Consider the following 21,521-nt stretch of genomic DNA (forward strand, 5'->3'; position numbering starts at 1 on the left):
GCACACGTGCAACTCTCAGGACCCGCGTTTCTTTTCACCTGACGCCCCCCGGGGTTCCCGCACGGCAGTAAAGACGCGGACAAAAGGCTGCAGACTGACTACAAAGTGCAGTAGTGCATGGTTGCCACGCAGTCGTAAGATGTTTACTAAGAGGACACGGCGGCGGGAGGCGGGCCCAACCGGGTGTTACCTCGGACTCCCATCAGCTCCCCCTATTCATGTGCGGAATCTCATTGTTTGGCGGGGACATCATTCAAGATGGTGTTTTTAGTGGCCGGAGGGAGGCTCCCACTTCATTAGGGGTCCGAGCGGGAGCGGAGGGTGCTACGTCTTGCCCTGACAGTTGTCAGCGGAGGAGGCGGCAGTGGTGAACATTCCCAGAAGATTCACACGAGCGGGGGGAAAAAAGCGGCGGCGGCAGCGGCGGCGTGCGGAAAGCGAAGATGGGAGCCGCCAGTTTGGTTTTAGCCTGCTTGATGCTCACCTTGAGGGCGGTCTTCTCCGACGTCTACCTACAGCCGCAAGAGGAGGGTGAGTCCAGGGAACCTTTTCTTACCAAGCTTTGTAGAATATATTTCACTCTAATAATGAGACACTGACTGTATGTTAATTCCACTTTGTGTATTTAATAGTCATAACAAAAGATCATGCCTTGCATTATCACGTTTAGAAAAAAATCATAATGATAATGCCTTGAATATAGCCCAATATTAGAATAAAATTTAAGCAAATTGTGCTTACTCTTTGCCTAAAAGCATAGAAATCGCTTCATGATCTATTCATTCATTCATTCATTTTCTACCGCTTATCCTCACGAGGGTCACGCGGGGGTGCTGGAGCCTATCCCAGCTGTCTTGGGGCGAGAGGCGGGGTACACCCTGGACTGGTGGCCAGCCAATCCCAGGGCACATATAGACAAACAACCATTCACACTCACATTCATACCTATGGACAATTTGGAGTGGCTAATTAACCTAGCATGTTTTTGGAATGTGGGAGGAAACCGGAGTACCCGGAGAAAACCCACGCATGCACGGGGAGAACATGCAAACACAAATGTGGAATCGAACTCGGGTCTCCTAGCTGTGGGGCCTGCATGCTAACCACACGACCACCGTGCAGCTGGTTTGAGCATTAATACAAATAAAAGTATTAATTAATTTCCCTATTATTATTATTAATAATAATTACTAGGGAAATTAGCAATTCTACTTGGTAAATAGCACCATCTGGTGGTCACTTTAATGTACTGCTGCTTCCAACAGCGCAATCTCAATGGACGACACGTTTTCCGCCAATAACTCCACAACAGAAGGTCGTATCGAGTCGGAACCGACTTCCGCCTACACTAATTTGGCCACAAGCTTTCCGTTGAGACCACCCGCGACTCTGTACGACTTCCGGTTCCCGAGATACGGATACAGTTTTTTGGCGGTTACGCCCACTTCCAGTGCTCACAGGAAGTTGGGGGTGGTCCCAAACGAAAGCCCGTGCCCGCTTTTGGGGGGGTGTGGGGGGTCGGACTTGGGTTCATCTTGATAGGACAAAATGCTAGACCTTCCTTGTTTGTCATTTCATATCATTTAGAATTGTCTGTTATTAGTTATGCTAATTATGCTAGCTCCAAGTGTTTTTCCTTGGCTATGGTTTAATAGTGTTTTCATTAGAGCTCAATGAAACGGTCATCTGCACCAACGACCACATGGAGGTGGTCATCCCCGGCGCCTTCTTCCTGCGTAAAGATCCTCCAGTCTATGCAAGTCACCTAATTCCAGCTGCTTATTATTATTTTTATTATTTTTCTTTTTAAATGTTTGTCCTGTTGTGTCAGGTTTGGGATTTGCATCTAAATGACCCCGAATGCCGAGGGGTGGAGGTGGGCGACGACTACGTCTTCAGCGTGAAGACCAATCTGTCTGACTGCGGGACCGTCACGGTAAGAGCCCCCCCCGGTTGGCAGGGTGGGGGGGGGGGGCATGAAACATACTTTGGGCATGACTTCCAGACAAGTTGATGAAGACAGAATCTACTTTACATCTTCATTATTGACATTGTTTCTGATTTCACAACATTTTTCTTACTCGTCAAGCGCACCCTCCACCCACCACCGCCCCCTCCACCCCCCTCCACCCCCCATGCACCCCTTCCACCACTCAACTGAATGAGGCTCCCTGCCTTGAATGGCCTCCTGGTTCTAAATTATCAGTACTGGAAATGATGATTGTTTGTTTGAATACAAGGGGGTGGGGCTTGCAACTCATTGAGAGGGGGTGGGGGTGGGGGTGGGGGGGCGCTTGAGGAGTAAGAAAAAGTTCACACCATCAGGATGAAGGCGGTGCCAGCTTTTCACCTTCTCCTTCTTTTCCAGACTTGCCACTCGCCTCACACGTACGTAGTCAGTGCTCGTGTCGTTACCAGCAGGTCGTTAAAAAAAAAAAATGGCGGCCTTGTAGCGGTTTACACTTGGAAATCCTGGAACAGTTCTATGGTATATGTCTCTATGGCACGCTTATGCAAGGACTGGCTGGCGGGATATTGCAGTACGGCTTGCAGTACATTTAAAAAATATCATTTCAAAAGAAAACTTTAAAAATTAGCAGTACTTTTACCGGAATAATGTCAGAAAAAACGGTGTCATTTGATGATAACGTAACATTATGATGAAAAATAACCTCATTTTAGTAACATAAATTTGAAATATAAATCATTTTTGACATGCCTGGTCTACTATATTGGGTAATAAGAGTGTAAAGATGACTATAGGGGTGTTATTTCATGTCTAGAGAGTTCTAATAATGCTAAAAAGTGTATTTTGAAGGTTGAAAACAGGTTTTCTAAGTCTTACAGTATATGCCTTATTATTTATACCATATTGGGTAACAGGAGTGTATGTAGCGTATGGAGGAGTGACGACTATAGGGGTGTTATTTCATGTCTAGAGGGCTCTGATCACATTAAAAAGTGTGTTTAGAAGTTAGTGAACAGGTTTTCTATGTCTTATGATGTGTACTATATTGGGTAATAGGAGTGTAAAGGTGACTATAGGGGTGTTATTTCATGTCCAGAGGGCTCTAATCACATTAAAAGGTGTATTTAAAAGGTGGCAAATATGTTTTCTGTGTCTTATTATGTGTACTATATTGGGTAACAGGAGTGTAAAGGTAACTATAGGGGTGTTATTTCATGTCTAGAGAGCTCTAATCACTTTAACAAGTGCATTTAAAAGGTGGCAAACATGTTTTCTGTGCCTTATTATGTGTACTATATTGGGTAACAGGAGTGTAAAGGTAACTATAGGGGTGTTATTTCATGTCTAGAGAGCTCTAATCACTTTAACAAGTACATTTAAAAGGTGGCAAACATGTTTTCTATGTCTCATGTCTTATTTTGTCTACAATTTTGGGTAATAAGAGTGTAAAGGTGACTATAGGGGTGTTATTTCATGTCCAGAGGGCTCTAATCACATCAAAAGGTGTATTTAAAAGGTGGCAAATATGTTTTCTGTGTCTTATTATGTGTACTATATTGGGTAACAGGAGTGTAAAGGTAACTATAGGGGTGTTATTTCATGTCTAGAGAGCTCTAATCACTTTAACAAGTGCATTTAAAAGGTGGCAAACATGTTTTCTATGTCGCATGTCTTATTTTGTCTACAATTTTGGGTAATAAGAGTGTAAAGGTGACTATAGGGGTGTTATTCTATGTCTAGAGGGCTCTAATCACGTTAAAAAGTGTATTTAAAAGGTGGCAAACATGTTTTCTATGTCTCATATGTCTACAATTGTGGGTAATAAGAGTGTAAAGGTGACTATAGGGGTACTATTTCATCTCTAGAGAGCTCTAATAATGCTGAAAGACACATAAGACAATGATCACGCCCCAAGGCAGGATATTAGCATCCTTGGAAATAAACATTGACTGATATGTTTTGTGTTCCCTCAGACCTCGGACGACTCGCACATCATGTTCGTCAACACCATACACCACAACGACACGGATGTGATCACCAGGAACTACATCAACATCACCTTCGTGTGCCGCTACCCCATCAACTACATGGTCCAGCAGCCGGCTGGGGAAAACATGATCCGTGTGGACGTCAGGTGAGCGTCAGGCCGATGGGGTGGGTGCATCGTCGGTTTTTCCATTGACCTTCTCGCCACAGGACCATCACGCTGAACACGGAGGACGGCAACTTCTCCGTGTCCATGCTGCTGTTCAAAGACGAGGCCTTCCTGGACAGATGGACCACGGTGCCCTCGCTCACCCTGGACGATGACATCTTTGTCAAAGTCTTCATGGTAACTACGAGGATTTGCAACGTTCTTAACTCTTTCAATCCCAGCACACAATGTTGCGTTCAATGTCCATGTAAACATGGGACCTACCAAAAGAAACACCAGACTCCTGTTGGTTTCTACTTTTTTCCCTTTCCCTAGTTTGTAGCATGCTAGCCAGGCACCCGTTGGCTTTACTGACTTGATTGATTTATTTATGTATTTATTTTTCTCCACAGATTCCAGCTCACCTGATGCTGCGCATAGAGAGATGCTGGGCCACGCCCACCAGTGACCCGTACAGCAACATCCAGTACACCTTCATCAGAGACAGGTGTGTGTGTAATATGAGCTAACAGTGATTTGATGGACGCTGTGGTGAAATTGTGTGTGTGTGTGTGTGTGTGTCACATTGTGCTATTGGACCACACTTCCACGAGGGGCTCGGACTGGAAAAGTGAAATGAGAGAGTTTGTTGCAGGACAGGACAGGCAGAAGCTGTGGCAGCCTGATCATGTGACCCTGGGAGTGAGAGAGTTTGCGTTTCAACAGCTGTGCACGTCCTTGACAACAAGGCAGCATTTGGCGCTGTTAGCGCAGCAATGAAAGCGTGGGGGGGGGGGCACATAAAGTCTCTTTAACGTCACAATCTGTCAGGAAATGGCGTTTATTTTTCAATCTCACTGTCCTCCCTGACTACTTTGTGCCCCGCCCGTCTCAGCTGCCCAGTGTTGACGAACCAGCGGACCCTGAGCGTGCTGAAGAACGGCCAGGGTCCCGAGGCCATGTTCAGGATCCAAATGTTCAAGTTTGTGGGCGGCTCTTACTCCAACGTCTTCCTCCACTGCAACGTCCAGATCTGCCACAGCGGCGTCGGCCTGTGCCAGCCCGTGAGTGCACTCTCGCAGCCCGCGCCGCGCCGCACTCGGACAAGTAGCGTGGCTCGCTTCACGTCCTTAATTTAGACACAAACCAGCCTCAAGACACGTGAGCTGGCAGCTAAGTCGCCCCCCCACCCCCCACCCCCGCCTTGCTTCCAAATAAAGACCTTCACCAGCTCTTCTCTCCACGTTTCTACGTCTTCAGAACTGCTCGGCTGAAGACGGCTTCATGAGGACGCGGCGGGACGTACCCCTATCCCACACGGTGTCCTACGGACCCATAAGGCGGCTGCCCAATGACGGCAAAACGCCCAATTCCAGTATGTTCTTTTCTTTTCTCAACTGGTGGGTCGGAACCCCAAAATGGGTCAGATAAACATTTATATGACTAAATAAAAATATACAACATATATCAACATTTATATGAAATAATAAAAAAATAAGTACATAAAATAAAAAATATAAATATTAAAATTAAAAGAACAATTACTTCAATAATAACACTAAAAATAATAATAAATTACATAAAATAAAAAATACAAATATTAAAATTACTTAAAAGTATAAAAACAAAAACAATGTCAATAAAATGCTAAAAAAATAACGACAAATTACGTAAAATAAAATACACAAATACAAAAATTAAGTGTAAGAAGAAAAATCAAAAGAACAATTACTGAAATATAAGAAAATGGAAAAATAATAAAAATAAAATAAATAATACAAATATTACAAAAACACAGTAATTTAAAAATAGATTTTCAAAAAGGCTGAAGTAAAAAAATGTAAAAAACAATTACACAAATAACAATGACTCAAAAATATAGAAAATAACAAAAGTGTAGAAATAAATAAAAAGTTGAAATGACTAAAATGAAAATAAAATGTGTGTTTGAAAACACTTGAGTAGTCTCTAACGGCACATTCCCTCTCCCTCATCCAGACGCGGGCCGAATCCCTCCGGTGGAGACTTTTGTCCTGGGTGGGCTGCTGGTGGTCCTGCTGGTCATCACGGGGGTGTTTGGGAAGCTGTGGATTCGTTCCAGACGGTTCTACCCGGCTCGTGAAGCGCAGCTCACCCTGTCTAACATTCACCACATCTCAGAGGTGGCATCATGAGACCAGGATGATGCTTTATGTTTGACTTCAATAAAGAGTTCCATGACATTATTACACACATTATTGTCTGCCTCAGTGATATGCCAAATGTGTACAACCTGCACTCTTCTGTCCAGTTCACTCCAAATCAATTATTTTATCAATATTTAATCAATATTTCTATCTTATTGTGTCATTATTTTGCTGTATGACAACTCCAAGCATCCATGATTGGATGCTTCCAAAACCTATGTGTGTTATTCCTTTAAATTACTACTTGTGTCTTATGAACATTGCTGTTTTTTCCTGTTTATTACACCGAGCACACTGATTGGTACAGCCAACCCACGTGATTAATTCCATGCGTGATGACGCAATAGCGGGGCGCCCCAAAGTAGCTCCATAGCAAAATTCAGCACAGCGGGGCAACACCGAGCGACATTTAGTGCGCTAAGATTTTTTGGGGGAGACCGTGGACAACACCCCCCAAATGTATGTAGTATTTTTGTCTGTTGGAGCTGATATAAACTAAAACAAGCCGGACAACGCGCCGAGAGTTCCCCAACTCCGGGTAAGAAGCTAGCGGCTAACCGCGGAGGCTAAACGGTGTAGCATGCTAGCTTGTTCTGGCCATGTTGTTGTTCTTTTGTTTGACAAAGTTCTCTCACTTGATTTAATAGGGTTAATATATGAAACCAAACTGCCATATAATCACCCCGGTAACTATACAAGCTAAGTTGGCACTGCGTCTGTCGATTTATTAACCGCGTTGTTTGTTGTTTACGGCTCGTTTTACAGTCTCTTGCTGCTATTGTCGTCTAAACACTAAACAATAGCTCTCCTGTGCAACGCCGGATTTGCATGCGGTGTTGCGTTTGGGTCACATTGGAACTTTTGTTATCCCGGAAATCCCCTTGATACAAGTGCGCTTGTTGTGCAATGACCCCGCGGTCTTTAGGGGGGCTCAGGGGTCACAAAAAGCCCAAAAGGGGGGGGGACCGTCTGTAAAAAAAGTGAAGAAGTGACTCTTCCGCGTAACCAAAGAGCAGTGTTGTGAAATGTTACTCCACCAGCATCACATTTAGTAAACACTTCCAGGCCGTGTGTGTGTTTATGGAACACATGAGCAATAATATGTTGACACTGGGATGTATTAATGACATCATGTGACTTCGGCGGCTGAACAAAAACACCGGAAATAGTATCAGTTACTCTCTGTAACTTGTACAAAGTCACATGATTGCTTTTAGCCTTGTTTTTAGCTCTGAATGAATGTATGGATGTTGTATTTGAAGGCATCTTTTAGACTATAGAGAGACATATAGTTTGTCTTCATGTATTGATTGATGATTAATATACGATGAATGAATTTATTTAAATCTTGTTTCACTGATGATGTTTTTTTGCCCAGCATTGAGTTAAAAAAAACATGTATATGACTAAATAAAAATATACAACATATATCGTATTTTCTGGACTATAAGTCGCTCCGGAGTATAAGTCGCACAAGGCCAAAAATGCATCATTAGGTAGAAAAAAACATACATAAGTTGCACTGGAGTATAAGTGTCATTTTTTGCGGGTAATTTATTTTCCAAACTACTTGACCAAAACAGACATTCCGCCATCTTGGAAGGCAAGTTGTAACAATAATAAAAGAATAGAGAACAGGCTGAATAGGTGTAAGATATGCTAACACAATGCTTATTCAGCTACACAAAAAATAAACATGAACACAAAAGGTGTTCAGGGTTTATGGAACATAAACATTTTTTTCATTTATAAGTCGCTCTGGAGTATAAGTCACAGGAACAGCCAACCTATGAAAAAAAGTGCCACTTATAGTCCGGAAAATACGGTAAATAAACATTTATATGACTAAATAAAAATATACAACATATAAATAAACATTTATATATTTTTTTTGCTCAGCTTTGAGTTGTCGCACTTTTCCAGGCGGTCCTTGAATGCACCATCATTGCGTATAAAAACGTGCGCGGTACATAAACATTAGCAACATTGGCTGTGTGATGCAACAGGCCTAACATTCCACTCGCATTCTAACGTCAGCTGACAGCTGGCACAGCTTTATTTTACGACGTGTAGCAAAGCCTGCTCTATAACAGGCGTTTACACGGGGTGGAGTTTTTATCGTGTTTGGTGCTCGAACGCAACTAAGTTTCTAATGTGTGATTATGCTGGAAAAAGTGCGGTGAAAAAATTATTTTGTTTTTCTTTTCAGGGTTGCCCCCCCCCCCTTTCCCTGCCAGCCGGGCAAGGAACAGTCGCGTTGAAATGGAGACTCTGCACCCCCACTGCCTTAAATGCATCAACAGGAGATGCATGGCGAGACCGGAGGCGGGCCTGTCCTGTGATCTGATTGGCTGCCCGCTGGTGTGCGGCGCCGTCTTCCACGCCTGCAAGCTCCCGGAGCACCGCCTGCTGTGCCCGTACGAGCGCCTGCCGTGCCTCAACAGCGGCTTCGGGTGCCCCTTCAGCGTGGCCCGGATCAAGATGGCGCAGCACCTGGAGACGTGCCCCGCCAGCATCGTGTGCTGCACCATGGAGTGGAACCGCTGGCCCGTCAGCTACGCCGACCGCAAGTCCTACGAGAACCTGAGCAAAGACTTTGACGAGGTGGAGCAGCTGGACATGGCGCTGGCTCTGCAGGACCAGAGGATGCTCCTGGAGTCCCTCAAGGTCGCCACCACCGTGCCCAAGAACGGCGACAAGGAGGCAGACGACAAGATGGCCACGACGCCGAGCGAGGCGGCCAACGGGGCGGTGGAGATGGAGGAGGAGCCGTACAGCGACCTGTATCGCGCCTCGGTGGAGACGAGTCGGAGCTTGGCGGCGGCCTTGGACATTCTCACCAACTCTACGGACATCGACGTCCTGGTCGGCAACTTAAGCGGAGGCGGCGCCGACGGGGAGAACGGAGGTTGTCACGCCGATGATGTCACCGCCGGGGGAAAGAATGTGGACATGCGAGGGAGTGACTCTGATTCAGATTGCGAGCTGGGGGCGGTGGGCGGGGCGGACTGCGCCGCGGGCTCAGACGCAGACGGAGATGTCCCCACCTGGCCGGAGGAGGAGGACTTTGTGGAGATCTTCTTTGACGAAAAGGAGGACGTCATGGAGGACCCCGTGGAGGACTCCAACGCGGCGTGGCCGGAGGTGCCTCAGAATTACGTCCCCGAGGCTGTGGCGCTGGAGCCCGACGCCCGAGCGCCGCCCCCGCCCATGCCCTTCTTGCTGTCGGAGAACGTGAGGAATAACTTTTTGCAGCAGCTTCCCACGGAGCTGAGGTATCGCTGCCTGGAGCGCAAGCTGCAGAGCGTGGAGGTGCTCCGTGGAATCAGCATGTTCACGTTCAACGGCCGCCGGGCCCTGCTGTCGGACCCGTACTTGTTCAGAGCCAAAATGGAGGACAAGGCGGTGGACACGTCCGACCTGGACGTGGCCGACGACCCCATGGGGCTGCACGGCATCGACCTCATCACCGCCGCCTTGCTCTTCTGCCTGGGCGACTCCCCGGGGGGGCGCGGCATCTCCGATAGCAGGTTCGTGGACGGCTACCACATCGATTTCGGCACGCAGACCTTCTCCTTCCCGTCGGCCATCCTGGCCACAAACACCATGGTGGGCGACATCGCGTCGGCGTCGGCGTGCGACCACGCCAGCCCGCAGCTGTCCAACCCCAGCCCCTTCCACACGCTGCGGCTGGACCTGGTGCTGGAGTGCGTGGCCCGCTACCAAACCAAGCAGCGCTCCATGTTCACCTTCGTGTGCGGCCAGCTCTTTCGGCGCGACGAGTTCTCCTCTCATTTCAAGAACGTCCACGGCGACATCCACGCCGGCCTCAACGGCTGGATGGAGCAGCGCTGCCCTCTGGCCTACTACGGCTGCACCTACTCCCAAAGACGCTTCTGCCCGTCCGTGCAGGGCTTCCGCATCATCCACGACAGGCACCTGGGCTCCTTTGGGGTCCAGCCGGGTCTGCCCCTGAAAAGCGGCGACAAGGTGCCGAGGAGCGCCCGGCGCTCGGGTGCCCGCGGCGACCAGTTCAGCAGCCTCCCGTTTGAGGTGCTGCAGCACGTGGCCGGCTTCCTGGACAGCTTCAGCCTCTGTCAGCTCTCCAGGGTGTCCCGCACCATGAGGGACGTCTGCGCCAGCCTGCTGCAGATGCGGGGCATGGTGGTCCTGCTGTGGGAGAAGAAACGGCGGGAAGACGGGTCGCCATCGTGGCAGATCACGGACAAGGTGTGTTTACTGCGCTTTAAAGGTCTTGGTAGTTTTGGAAACATTTTGTACTGGTGACGCTTTAATGCTAATGCTAATGCTAATGGTTTAATTTCATTAGAACATGCATCAGATTCCAATTGAGTGCATCCCATAATCAGTTCCCAGTTCCACATGTCCAAAAGGAGTAGGAAGAAGCAAAGCTTATTAAATCCTACCCCTCCATCTGGTACTTTTACAATCACTAACTCTTACATTTGTTCACTTCCTGCTTTCCTAATATAGTTTATTTTTTTTCAATTTTATTTTTGTCACCTACTTTTGAATAATAGATTGTAGTAGCGCTCGAATTCTTAATTTTTTTATACTTAATTTTTTTATTATAAAATGCATAATGAATTAAAATTATTTTTACAAATGAGAATTAAAAATACACACTTTAAAGAATGAAAAATAAATAATTATTTACACAATAATATTCACGTATGTGGAAATAAATTCCACATCTAAGCATAACTATGCATGTGATTCTATTATCATTTAAAAACATGAAAAAAACCCATAAAAATATTACAAATAAATTGATGACATATTGTAGTCTTGGCTATAATTCCATCCCTTAATAATCTTTGTTTTAGTCTGTGCTAATAAACTAATAAAAAGTTCACTACGACATTTAATCCTACCCAAGTCTCGCAGTGACAGCCCTTCAAAATAAAGTTCACCAAATTTCATCCCAATTTGAGTCGCATTTTTTTTAATTTTAATTTTTCCAACAGGTGTGGCGCTTCAGCACGGCGTTCGGCACGGTCAACGAGTGGAAGTTCGCCAACATCACCAGCATGGCCGACCACCTGAAGACGTGCAAGTTCAACACGGTGGCGCGGCGCGAGGAGGCCATCCCGCTGCCCTGCATGTGCTTCACCCGCGAGCTCACCAAGGAGGGCAGGTGTTTACGCTCGGTCCTCAAGCCCGTGGCCTGAGTGACCCCCCCCCCCCCCCACCTCACCCTACGATAAGAATGAGTAATAACGATAATGTGTTTACAGAAGTACCACCTGATATTCTCCTAAGCGATGCTGCAACCTGACGGCTTGAACCAAACCACTGTTGTGTACATAATCACTGAGTAGTATTTTTTATACACCATAACGTCAGTACTGTGGTACATCGGTGGGGGTGGGCGGGCCGACTCCGAAGACTCTGTCCGAACGACACAGGAAATGACCGTGTCCCGTTCCGACGGTGTTGCGTGAAAAAAAGTCCCCAACGAGCGGTCGCTAGAAACGGGTTCCACGCTCATCATTTTTTCAGGCTGGTGGATTAGGAAGTAGAGCGTCAAAGTAAAAACGACACGGGCAATCGAGATGACCATTTCATTCGGTTATTATGATTATTATGATTATTATGATTATTATTATTATTATCGGCGGATTTTTGCCTTTTGCCGTCAGATAGTATATGAGAGTTTTTGCCCTGTTTTTTGACTTTTCGATGCTCTGCTTACAATCGGGTTACAATCCGCCGGCGTCTTCATTGCAGGGGTGTCCAAAGGTGGGGGGGGGTCACATAGTGAACAATAAAAGGACGCCACCTTTGATAACGGCCATATCTGTTTTTGTCATATGGCTGAAAACCTCACTTCCTCCATTTTGGCTGTTGTTTTTTTTTGTTGTTTTTTTTTAAAGAGTCAACATTTTCCCATACCTACTGTCATTTTCTTGAATTTTGGAAAATATAATATTTTTTTTTCTAATATTTCAGCTGTAGTTTACTCAACTTTTTTCACTTTTTGCATATTTTGACTTTTTTTTCCTTTCTTTTTTTTAATTCTTTATTCTTTATTTGTACAATTGCAGCTGTTTGTTTTTTATTCCTGCTGTTTTCTTTATTCTCACATTTTCAACTTCACTCCAGTAGTATCACTTTTTCATTTTTGTTTCTTATATTAGGACTTTAAAAAAATGTTTTTAAAATTATATATTATAATAGAATTAGTTGTATATATTTTTCCAAAAATTACAACATTAGTTTTTTTTATAATGCGGCTTTAAAAACGCTTTAATATTTCAAATTTATGCAACTAAAATGACGTTATTCTGACTTTCTCATGAGTTTGTCTCATCATATTTTTACTTAATTTCCTTTTTTTTTTTTTTTTTTTTTTTTTTTTACAAAAAAGTGTAGTATTCTTGTTGAGTTCTCTTCGTAGGCCAAGAAAAAAAAGACTGACACAAACGGCCCAAGAACTGCACTTTGGACACCCCTTTGCTTTTCAATTTCTTGTACAGGAGTGGACACCGTTTCATATGCGCCACCCGCAGGGGGTTTATTGCAAATGTTTCTACTGAAAGCGCCGTGCCCATCTTGCCGTGTTAAAAAAAAAACAAAAAACAATAATAACTGAAATGAAATGTAGCAGGTGAGCGGTGAAGTATCGAAAGCTAAAGAAGAAGCGAGCGTCAGAAAACAACCTGCGGGCCAGGTCGTCTGGCAGCCGTCGAAGACCCTCGCCAGCCATACTTGACTTGACTACGGGTAGCGCAGGCGCGGCGGTCCGAGCGGGATGGGGGCGCTCCAGCAGCCCGATGGAAAAGTCGGAAGAGTTTTGTGGAAAGTAGCGCCTTGCCGTGTTTTTCTACCAACGTGCTGCGTTGTGGTTTTGTGATTTCCGCTGATGTGAGCAACGTGTTCAAAAAAAAAAAAAGTGTTTTTTTGTTTTTATATGTCAATTATTATTATTATTATTTTTTTTTTTTACAGTTAGTGGTACTCGGAAAGCCGCCCGCTTGTGGCGTCTTTCCAAGTGACGCATTTGCACATGAAGCATGTACTGTAAAATGTGGTGACGATTCCGCATGTGTTTGCTGACTTTAGTTCCTGGTAGGGTCGGGTTCTCAGGCACGGTGCGTTCAATGAGCACATCTTCACGTGAACGACCGGGAAAACAGAGGCTGGATTTTATTTGCTTTGTTTCTCCAGCAAGTTCGTGCAATCCTTCTTCATCACCTCGGTCGTGTTCAGCCTTCCTAGACGTTTTTATGATTGTTTTCACTCCAGCTGTGAAGTGTGCTTTCACCACCGTATGCCAGCTTCATTTCTTTCGACTTTTGAAGCGTTTTCTGAAGAAGAATAAAGAGGCTCCTCTTCTTTCTTTCTTGTTGCGCTTTTGTACAAAAACACATGCAGGCATGCTGACATACGACGAGATGGTATTTCAACATTATTATTATTTTTTAATTACCGTGGGATATGAGGGCCACATTTGGAAAAAAGAATTGAGAATAAAGTTCTAAACTTATTCGGGAAAAAATGCTGTAATGCCTTTGGTCAAAGTCCATTAGCTGTCTCAGGCAATGCCTGTAACAACAGAGCATGAAAACAATCAGTCAAATAAAGTTTTAAATTTACTGCAATGAAGTTGTAAATTTAGGAGAAATTTTTTTTAAAGAATACAAGAAAAAAGTCAAATTCTGAGAAAGTCGTTGATTTACTAAAAGTCGTAAATTAACTAGAAAAAAAGCAAATTTTTTAAATTTTGTAAATTAGGAGAAATAAAGTTTAAAATTAATTGCAACAAAGTCGTAAATTTATGAGAACATTTTTTTGTAAATTTACAATAAAATTTTACATTTTCAATAAGTCATAACTTGTGAAAAATACGTTGTAGATTCACAGGAATAAAGTTGCAATTTTTTGAGAAAAGTCATTGATTTACTAAACTAAAATGGTACATCCACAAGAAAAAAAGTTGTCGATTTACTCAAAGTCGTAAATCATGACAAAGAAAAAAGTTGTAAGCTGTCTCAGGCAATGCCTGTTACAACAGAGCATGAAAATAATCAGTCAAGTCGTAAATTAATAGAAATAAAGTTTTAAATTGACTGCAATGAAGTCATAAATTTAGGAGAAAGGTTGTAAATAATTTACTACACTAAAATGGTCAATTTACAGGAAAAATGTCATAAATTATGAGAAATAAAGTTGTGAATTCATGAGAATAAAGTTGTACATTTACAAGGAAAAAGTGGTCACATTACCTTTGCCCAAGGCCAAAGGTCACACAAGTACCCCTTTTACATAGCCGGCTCAGGCAATGCCTGATAAGACGGGAGCATGGGTTTTCCAAAATAAAATTTATGAGAAACAAAATTAGGAATAATCTAAATCAGGCGTATTAAAAACGAAAAGTAAATAATTAAAAAAAGGAAAAATAAACGGATAAATAACTGTGTTTCGTTTTAGTTGGCTTTTGTCTCGCATGCGCGGTATCGAATCGATTCCAAAATCCTCAGTATCGCCCACCACTATCACGAGCGCCAGTCGTAACGTCCCGCTGTCGTCATTACGCAAAGTGACGTCAAGACGTTCGTCCAATCAGGGAAGGCTCCAGCAGCTCCGGAAAGAAGCAGACGATATGGCAGCCTGGGGAGCGACTAGGTGGAACTTGCTTTGACGAAGACGACCACAAGCGGATTATGAAGACGCTTTGACATCCGCCGGAGATGATTTACCTAATCGTGATATCCGCTTTATCCGGAGCGGTGCTCACGTTGCTCTTGCAGTTGTTCCTGCTGTGCCGTAGGAGCCCGGAGCCCGTGAAGCGGACGGAGCAGTACGTCAAAGTAGTGGCTGACAAGGCGTTGAAGGATTACTTTAATACTCAACATGTCGATGCGGGCCAGCAGCAGGACGCCACGGCCTCGTCACGAGCGCCGGAAGTGACCGCCGGCAGCCCCAAACAACAACAACAACAACAACAACACGGCGACGCCGCCGACTCGGACAAAGCCGAGAGCTGTCATTTCCTGAATGCCATCTTCCTGTTCCTGTTCAGGGAGCTGCGGGACACTCCTGTGGTCAGACACTGGCTGACCAAGAAGATCAAGGTCGAGTTCGAAGAGCTGCTTCAGACAAAGACGGCGGGTCGACTTCTGGAGGGACTCAGCCTTCGAGACATTTCCCTCGGCGATTCGCTTCCGGTCTTCAAAACGGCCAAACTCATGAAGCCCGTCCACCTGAACGAGGACGGCATGCCGGAGGAACTGAACTTTGAAGTGGACATGGAGTACAACGGCGGCTTCCACCTGGCCATCGACGTGGACCTGGTCTTCTGGAAGTCCGCGTACCTGTTCGTCAAGATGCGGCGCGTGGTCGGGAGGCTGCGGCTGCAGTTCACGCGCCTGCCCTTCTCCCATTGGTCCTTCTCCTTCCTCGAGGACCCGCTCGTCGACTTTGAGGTCAAGTCCCAGTTTGAGGGAAGACCTCTTCCTCAGCTCACCTCCATCATCGTCAACCAGCTCAAAAGGGTCATCAAAAAGAAGCACACGCTACCCAACTACAAAATCAGGTCAGGTCATTGTTGTTTTTTATTTTATTTTATTTTATTTTATTTTATTTTATTTTATTTTATTTTATTTTATTTTATTTTATTTTATTTTATTTTATTTTATTTTATTTTATTTTATTTTATTTTATTTTATTTTTATTATTTTATTTTTATTATTTTATTTTTATTATTTTATTTTTATTATTTTTATTTTTATTTTATTATTTTTATTTTTATTTTATTATTATTATTTTTATTTTATTATTATTATTTTATTTTTATTATTATTATTTTATTTTTATTATTATTTTTTTTTATAGATTATAATTTTTTAAAATTGATTTTACATCTTTTACCCCCCAAAATATCTGACAAATTTCATATAATAGGGCAAAATCAGGCTAATAAGCAAGCCAATAAGCAGGCTAATACTAGCCTACTACTACTACTACTACTAGTAGTGGTAGTAATAATCAAAAGAAGAATAATGATAATAGTAATAATAATAGGCTAATTAATAATGATTATTATTAGAATATTTTAGGGGGACTTCAGCCCCCCCTAAAATGGTCTTTAACCCCGCTAAATAATTGTATATTTTTTATTGGTTAAAACCCTAACCCTAATTATTTACTTTTTTTAACAAAAAAATGTCTGACAAATTGTATATAATAGGGCAAAATCAGGCTAATAAGCAAGCCAATAAGCAGACTAATACTAGCCTACTACTACTACTACTACTACTACTACTACTAGTAGTGGTAGTAATAATCAGAAGAAGAATAATGATAATAGTAATAATAATAGGGCAAAAGCAGGCTAATAAGCAAGCCAATAAGCAGGCTAATACTAGCCTACTACTACTACTACTACTACTACTACTACTACTACTACTACTACTACTACTACTACTACTACTACACATTTCTCTCTTGTTTAAACACTCAAACTTCAAATTTCCTTTGAAATAGAAATTGTCACGGGAAATGCCTCTTCCATCTGGTGCCGTTCCACTGTACTGCGGCGTTTTTGTATCCTTGTTAAAACATATGGCTCCTGTCGTCTTTTTTTTCCTCTTTCTCCGAAGATTCATTTATTCCGTAACTTGTACCTTCTCTACAGAAGTCCAACTTTTGGGGACAGAATGGGGGGAGCATTGTGGGGGGGGGGGGGGGTTGTCAAGCATCTCACACGGTTAGCTAATTTGCTAGCGATGACCACAACAAGAGGCTACACAAATGGAGATGGATTGACAATGGTCTGCATCCAATCGGGACGCGGAACACAATGGGCGGTGCAGCCAGGATCTAGAGGGAAGAGAGAGAGAGACACATGCAGTCCAGTCTGGAACCAAGTCACCATGGTGTGGGCAAACTGTGGTCCGCAGTGGTCAGCGATAGTAAACAAGGCGTTAACATACGTACTCTTGATATCCAATTTCCAGTTTTATTGTCCATAGTTCACGTTGTTGTTGTAGCTGGACTACCCAGCATGCCTTGCGGGCATGTGGAAATGATCGTTTTAAGTTGCATTTTATGATTAGCGCCGAGGTGTTGATTTACGTGATGTATTCATTTGATGTGGGTTTTTTTTACGTTTTGTTGCACCGTGAGCAAATACGTGGACCGCGAGTAAAAAAAAAAAAATTTTAGTTATTAATATTTAATATTTAGTTGAACCAGTTGAGACCGTCTCTGATCCGTGTAGGAGAGGAAAACATCACCGATGTGAGCATCACCCACATTGGTGCATCAAGCGAGGGCGTGAGAGAGAAGATGATGTAATAGTGAGCACAGCTTCACCCTGGGATTTGGATGCTCCCCATGAGATGTAATCCAGCTATTACAGGAAACACTAGGATGTTCCTATCAGGGTTTTAGGCTGCTGATTCCAATACTGATCATCCGGGACCGAAATCGGCTGATACCATCACTTGGATTCATTATTCATTCATTCGTTTTATAGCGCTTATCCTCACGAGGGTCGCGGGGGTGCTGGAGCCTATCCCAGCTGTCTTGGGGCGAGAGGCGGGGTACACCCTGGACTGGTGGGCAGCCAATCCCAGGGCACATATAGACAAACAACCATTCACACTCACATTCATACCTATGGACAATTTGGAGTCGCTAATTAACCTAGCATGTTTTTTTTTTTTTTTACTTCTAAGGGCCAGTGGCATAATTAGGCCTATTTTAAAATGTTCTTAAGCTCCCCTAAATAATTTGATATTTTTTATTGATTTTTTTTATTTTAATTTTTTTTACAAAAAAAAATCTGACAAATTTTATATAATAGAAACTATTATAGAAACTAAAATTTCTTAAAATGTATAAAAGGTAAGTTAAAAATGTGAATGGCATGATATCAAAAACATGTTTTTTGAGGAATATCTGAATATGAAATGATAAAAAAAAATTAATTATGAAGATATTTCAAGAAAACAACCTAATCGGGTCATTTTTGACCCACTTATGGAAGGTTGGGGTAGTAACACAAAAACTAAAATGTCTTAAAATGTATAAAAGGTAAGTTAAAAATGTGAATGGCATGATATCAAAAACATGTTTTTTGAGGAATACCTGGAATATGAAATGATAAAAAAAAAATTTATTATGAAGATATTTCAAGAAAACAACCTAATCGGGTCATTTTTGACCCACTTATGGAAGGTTGGGGTAGTAACACAAAAACTACAATTTCTTAAAATGTATAAAAGGTAAGTTAAAAATGTGAATGGCATGATATCAAAAACATGTTTTTTGAGGAATACCTGGAATATGAAATGATAAAAAAAAAATTAATTATGAAGATATTTCAAGAAAACAACCTAATCGGGTCATTTTTGACCCACTTATGGAAGGTTGGGGTAGTAACACAAAAACTAAAATTTCTTAAAATGTATAAAAGGTAAGTTAAAAATGTGAATGGCATGATATCAAAAACATGTTTTTTGAGGAATACCTGGAATATGAAATGATAAAAAAAAAATTAATTATGAAGATATTTCAAGAAAACAACCTAACCGGGTCATTTTTGACCCACTTATGGAAGGTTGGGGTAGTAACACAAAAACTAAAATTTCTTAAAATGTATAAAAGGTAAGTTAAAAATGTGAATGGCATGATATCAAAAACATGTTTTTTGAGGAATACCTGGAATATGAAATGATTAAAAAAAATTTATTATGAAGATATTTCAAGAAAACAACCTAAGCGGGTCATTTTTGACCCACTTATGGAAGGTTGGGGTAGTAACACAAAAAGTAAAATTTCTTAAAATGTATAAAAGGTAAGTAAAAAATGTGAATGGCATGATATCAAAAACATGTTTTTTAGGAATACCTGGAATATGAAATGATAAAAAAAAATTAATTATGAAGATATTTGAAGAAAACAACCTGACCGGGTCATTTTTGACCCACTAATGCATCTAAGGGTTAATTGGCATTTGGTCCCAAATTTATGAAATCAAATAAAAAGCTACTGCAAAGTCGGGCCCACATTTGCAAAGCTTTGTCACCGAGCGACTGTCTAAATATTTTCCTCTCTCTGTTCGTCTTCAGATACAAGCCTTTCTTCCCATTCCAAGTGCAGCCTCCTCTGGGATTTTCTTCTGACTTGGAGCTGTCAGTCCAGGACAGCAGACTGGTGGAGGGCCGACTCAGAGTCACCCTTATTGAATGTAGCAGGTAATGTTCATGGCATGATGCTGCCGTGTGTACATATAATCGTGCATAACGTATATACTGTATGCCCCGTCACTGGTCCGTAATACGTAAATACGTATTTCCCATGATGTCCATTGTCGGCTAGCTCATATTAACTTGTTTTCTTGCGCTGGACTGCACAGAAAAATAAAAGAAAAATGTTTCAATTAAGGCTTACAAATGAAAAAAAGTGCAGTTCCCCTTTAAATAAACACTATGACTTTATTCCCATAATATTTTGACTTTATTCAATTTAATATTCTAATCTTTCCTTTGTTTTTCCTAATCTTACAACTATTAAAAATAATATTTCAATATCAATATTCCACCTCAGTTTTTCTTGTATTAATATTTATATTTTATATTTTATATTATTTATTTATTATTTTGTGTATTAAAGTAATGTTATATTTTTAAGAATAATGTATTTATCCTTATGTGCAAACTTTGGGGACATGGTGCACTTTGTACTGATGCTGTTGCATTGACTTAGTGAGCCCAGCAGGGGGCAGCAGATTCCTGAAAATGTGCTCATTGGTTGCCATTGTTCCCACTCCGGTCATCTTTTGCAATCCAAATACTGCCTGCTGTAGTACTATGGCTGTGTTCTGAAAATGCAATAATGGAAGGATGTCAGCCACCAGGGTGCAGGCTAGTGACCCCGGTGACCCCAAAGAGCTTCTATCACACGATGAGGAGAGGGGTGCACTTCCTCAGCTCACCATATTGGACCTGTAGGCCTCTTTAAGAGGAAGGCTGAGGTGCAGCTCATGTGTACGATGCAGATGCAGCATTGATAACTGATGTATAAATATTGTGAAATATACTTCCACACTATAGTGGAACACGTTTGTATGAACATGAATTCAAGTGTGGTAGAATTTGAAGCGGTTATCTGGTTACTTTTGTACCAGCATTACAAAAATAAGCTTTAAATTTCCACATGAATGGCAATTTGTATGCCTGAAATGCTTTTATAACACAAAATGTACTTTAAATACGCACGTGGTCCTTATAATAATAGGCTGTAGTCAACCAGGAAACAGCCATCATTAATTAATTCCTGAAAAACGTTTGCAATAATAAGGGAATGGATGGGAATGGTTTTGGTTGGGAACTGATATTTTCCTGAAACTTACCTATTTTCTACTGTTGATTACTAAATAATGGAAAAATATAGAAACTTCACAAAAAGCTGCTTTTAGTTGGGAACTGATATTTTCCTGAAACTTGCCTATGTTCTCCTGCTGATTACTAAAGAACGGAAAAAAGTACAAACAAACTTTTGAGGAAAGATGAAGCGTCTAGTCTTTCTTAAGGTAGGTTCCATGTTTACATAGCTATAGAACATATGTCCCATGTTCTGCTGTTGATTACTAAAGAATGGAAACATATAGAAACTTCAGAAAAAGCTGGTTTTAGTTGGGAACTGATATTTTCCTGAAACTTACCTATATTCTACTGCCGATGACAAAAGAATGGAAAACTATAGAAACTTCACCAAAAGCTGGTTTTAGTTGGGAACTGATATTTTCCTGAAACTTACCTATGTTCTGCTGTTGACTACTAAAGAATGGAAAAATATAAAAACTTCACAAAAAGCTACTTTTAGTTGGGAGCTGATATTTTCATGAAACCTACCTATGTTCTACTGTTGACTACTAAAGAATGGAAAAATATAAAAACTTCACAAAAAGCTGTTTTTAGTTAGGAACTGATATTTTCCTGAAACTTACCCATGTTCTACTGCCGATTCCAAAAGAATGGAAAACTATAGAAACTTCACAAAAAGCTGCTTTTAGTTGGGAACTGATATTTTCCTGAAACTTACCTATGTTCTCCTGCTGATTACTAAAGAACGGAAAAAAGTACAAACAAACTTTTGAGGAAAGATGAAGCGTCTAGTCTTTCTTAAGGTAGGTTCCATGTTTACATAGCTATAGAACATATGTCCCATGTTCTGCTGTTGATTACCAAAGAATGGAAAC

General features: G+C 42.0%; 3 protein-coding genes across 3 annotated transcripts in view; all 3 read left to right on the forward strand.

The window, feature by feature from the left end:
• Positions 1-6,385, forward strand: part of si:dkeyp-110a12.4 (pancreatic secretory granule membrane major glycoprotein GP2) — a 6,536-nt gene extending 151 nt beyond the window's left edge. Inside the window, exons 1-9 of the mRNA XM_058056781.1 lie at positions 1-531; positions 1,668-1,756; positions 1,832-1,936; positions 3,943-4,103; positions 4,166-4,301; positions 4,517-4,611; positions 4,999-5,167; positions 5,364-5,478; positions 6,102-6,385. The exon at positions 1-531 is cut by the window's left edge and continues 151 nt beyond it. Of these exons, the coding sequence (XP_057912764.1) occupies positions 444-531; positions 1,668-1,756; positions 1,832-1,936; positions 3,943-4,103; positions 4,166-4,301; positions 4,517-4,611; positions 4,999-5,167; positions 5,364-5,478; positions 6,102-6,277 (1,134 nt within the window). The 5' untranslated portion in view covers positions 1-443 and the 3' untranslated portion in view covers positions 6,278-6,385. The remainder of the gene's footprint in view (positions 532-1,667; positions 1,757-1,831; positions 1,937-3,942; positions 4,104-4,165; positions 4,302-4,516; positions 4,612-4,998; positions 5,168-5,363; positions 5,479-6,101) is intronic.
• A 242-nt stretch (positions 6,386-6,627) lies between these two features.
• Positions 6,628-13,655, forward strand: fbxo30a (F-box protein 30a). Its single transcript, XM_058056780.1, has 3 exons — positions 6,628-6,827; positions 8,499-10,519; positions 11,278-13,655. The coding sequence occupies exons 2-3, from the start codon at positions 8,552-8,554 to the stop codon at positions 11,479-11,481; spliced, it is 2,172 nt and encodes a 723-aa protein (XP_057912763.1). The 5' UTR covers positions 6,628-6,827; positions 8,499-8,551; the 3' UTR covers positions 11,482-13,655.
• Positions 13,656-14,868: 1,213 nt separating this feature from the next.
• Positions 14,869-21,521, forward strand: part of pdzd8 (PDZ domain containing 8) — a 39,543-nt gene continuing 32,890 nt past the window's right edge. The window contains exons 1-2 of the mRNA XM_058056143.1: positions 14,869-15,848; positions 19,390-19,515. Of these exons, the coding sequence (XP_057912126.1) occupies positions 15,004-15,848; positions 19,390-19,515 (971 nt within the window). The 5' untranslated portion in view covers positions 14,869-15,003. The remainder of the gene's footprint in view (positions 15,849-19,389; positions 19,516-21,521) is intronic.

Source organism: Doryrhamphus excisus, chromosome 19 (assembly GCF_030265055.1).
Source record: "Doryrhamphus excisus isolate RoL2022-K1 chromosome 19, RoL_Dexc_1.0, whole genome shotgun sequence".
Taxonomy (NCBI): Eukaryota; Metazoa; Chordata; class Actinopteri; order Syngnathiformes; family Syngnathidae; genus Doryrhamphus; species Doryrhamphus excisus.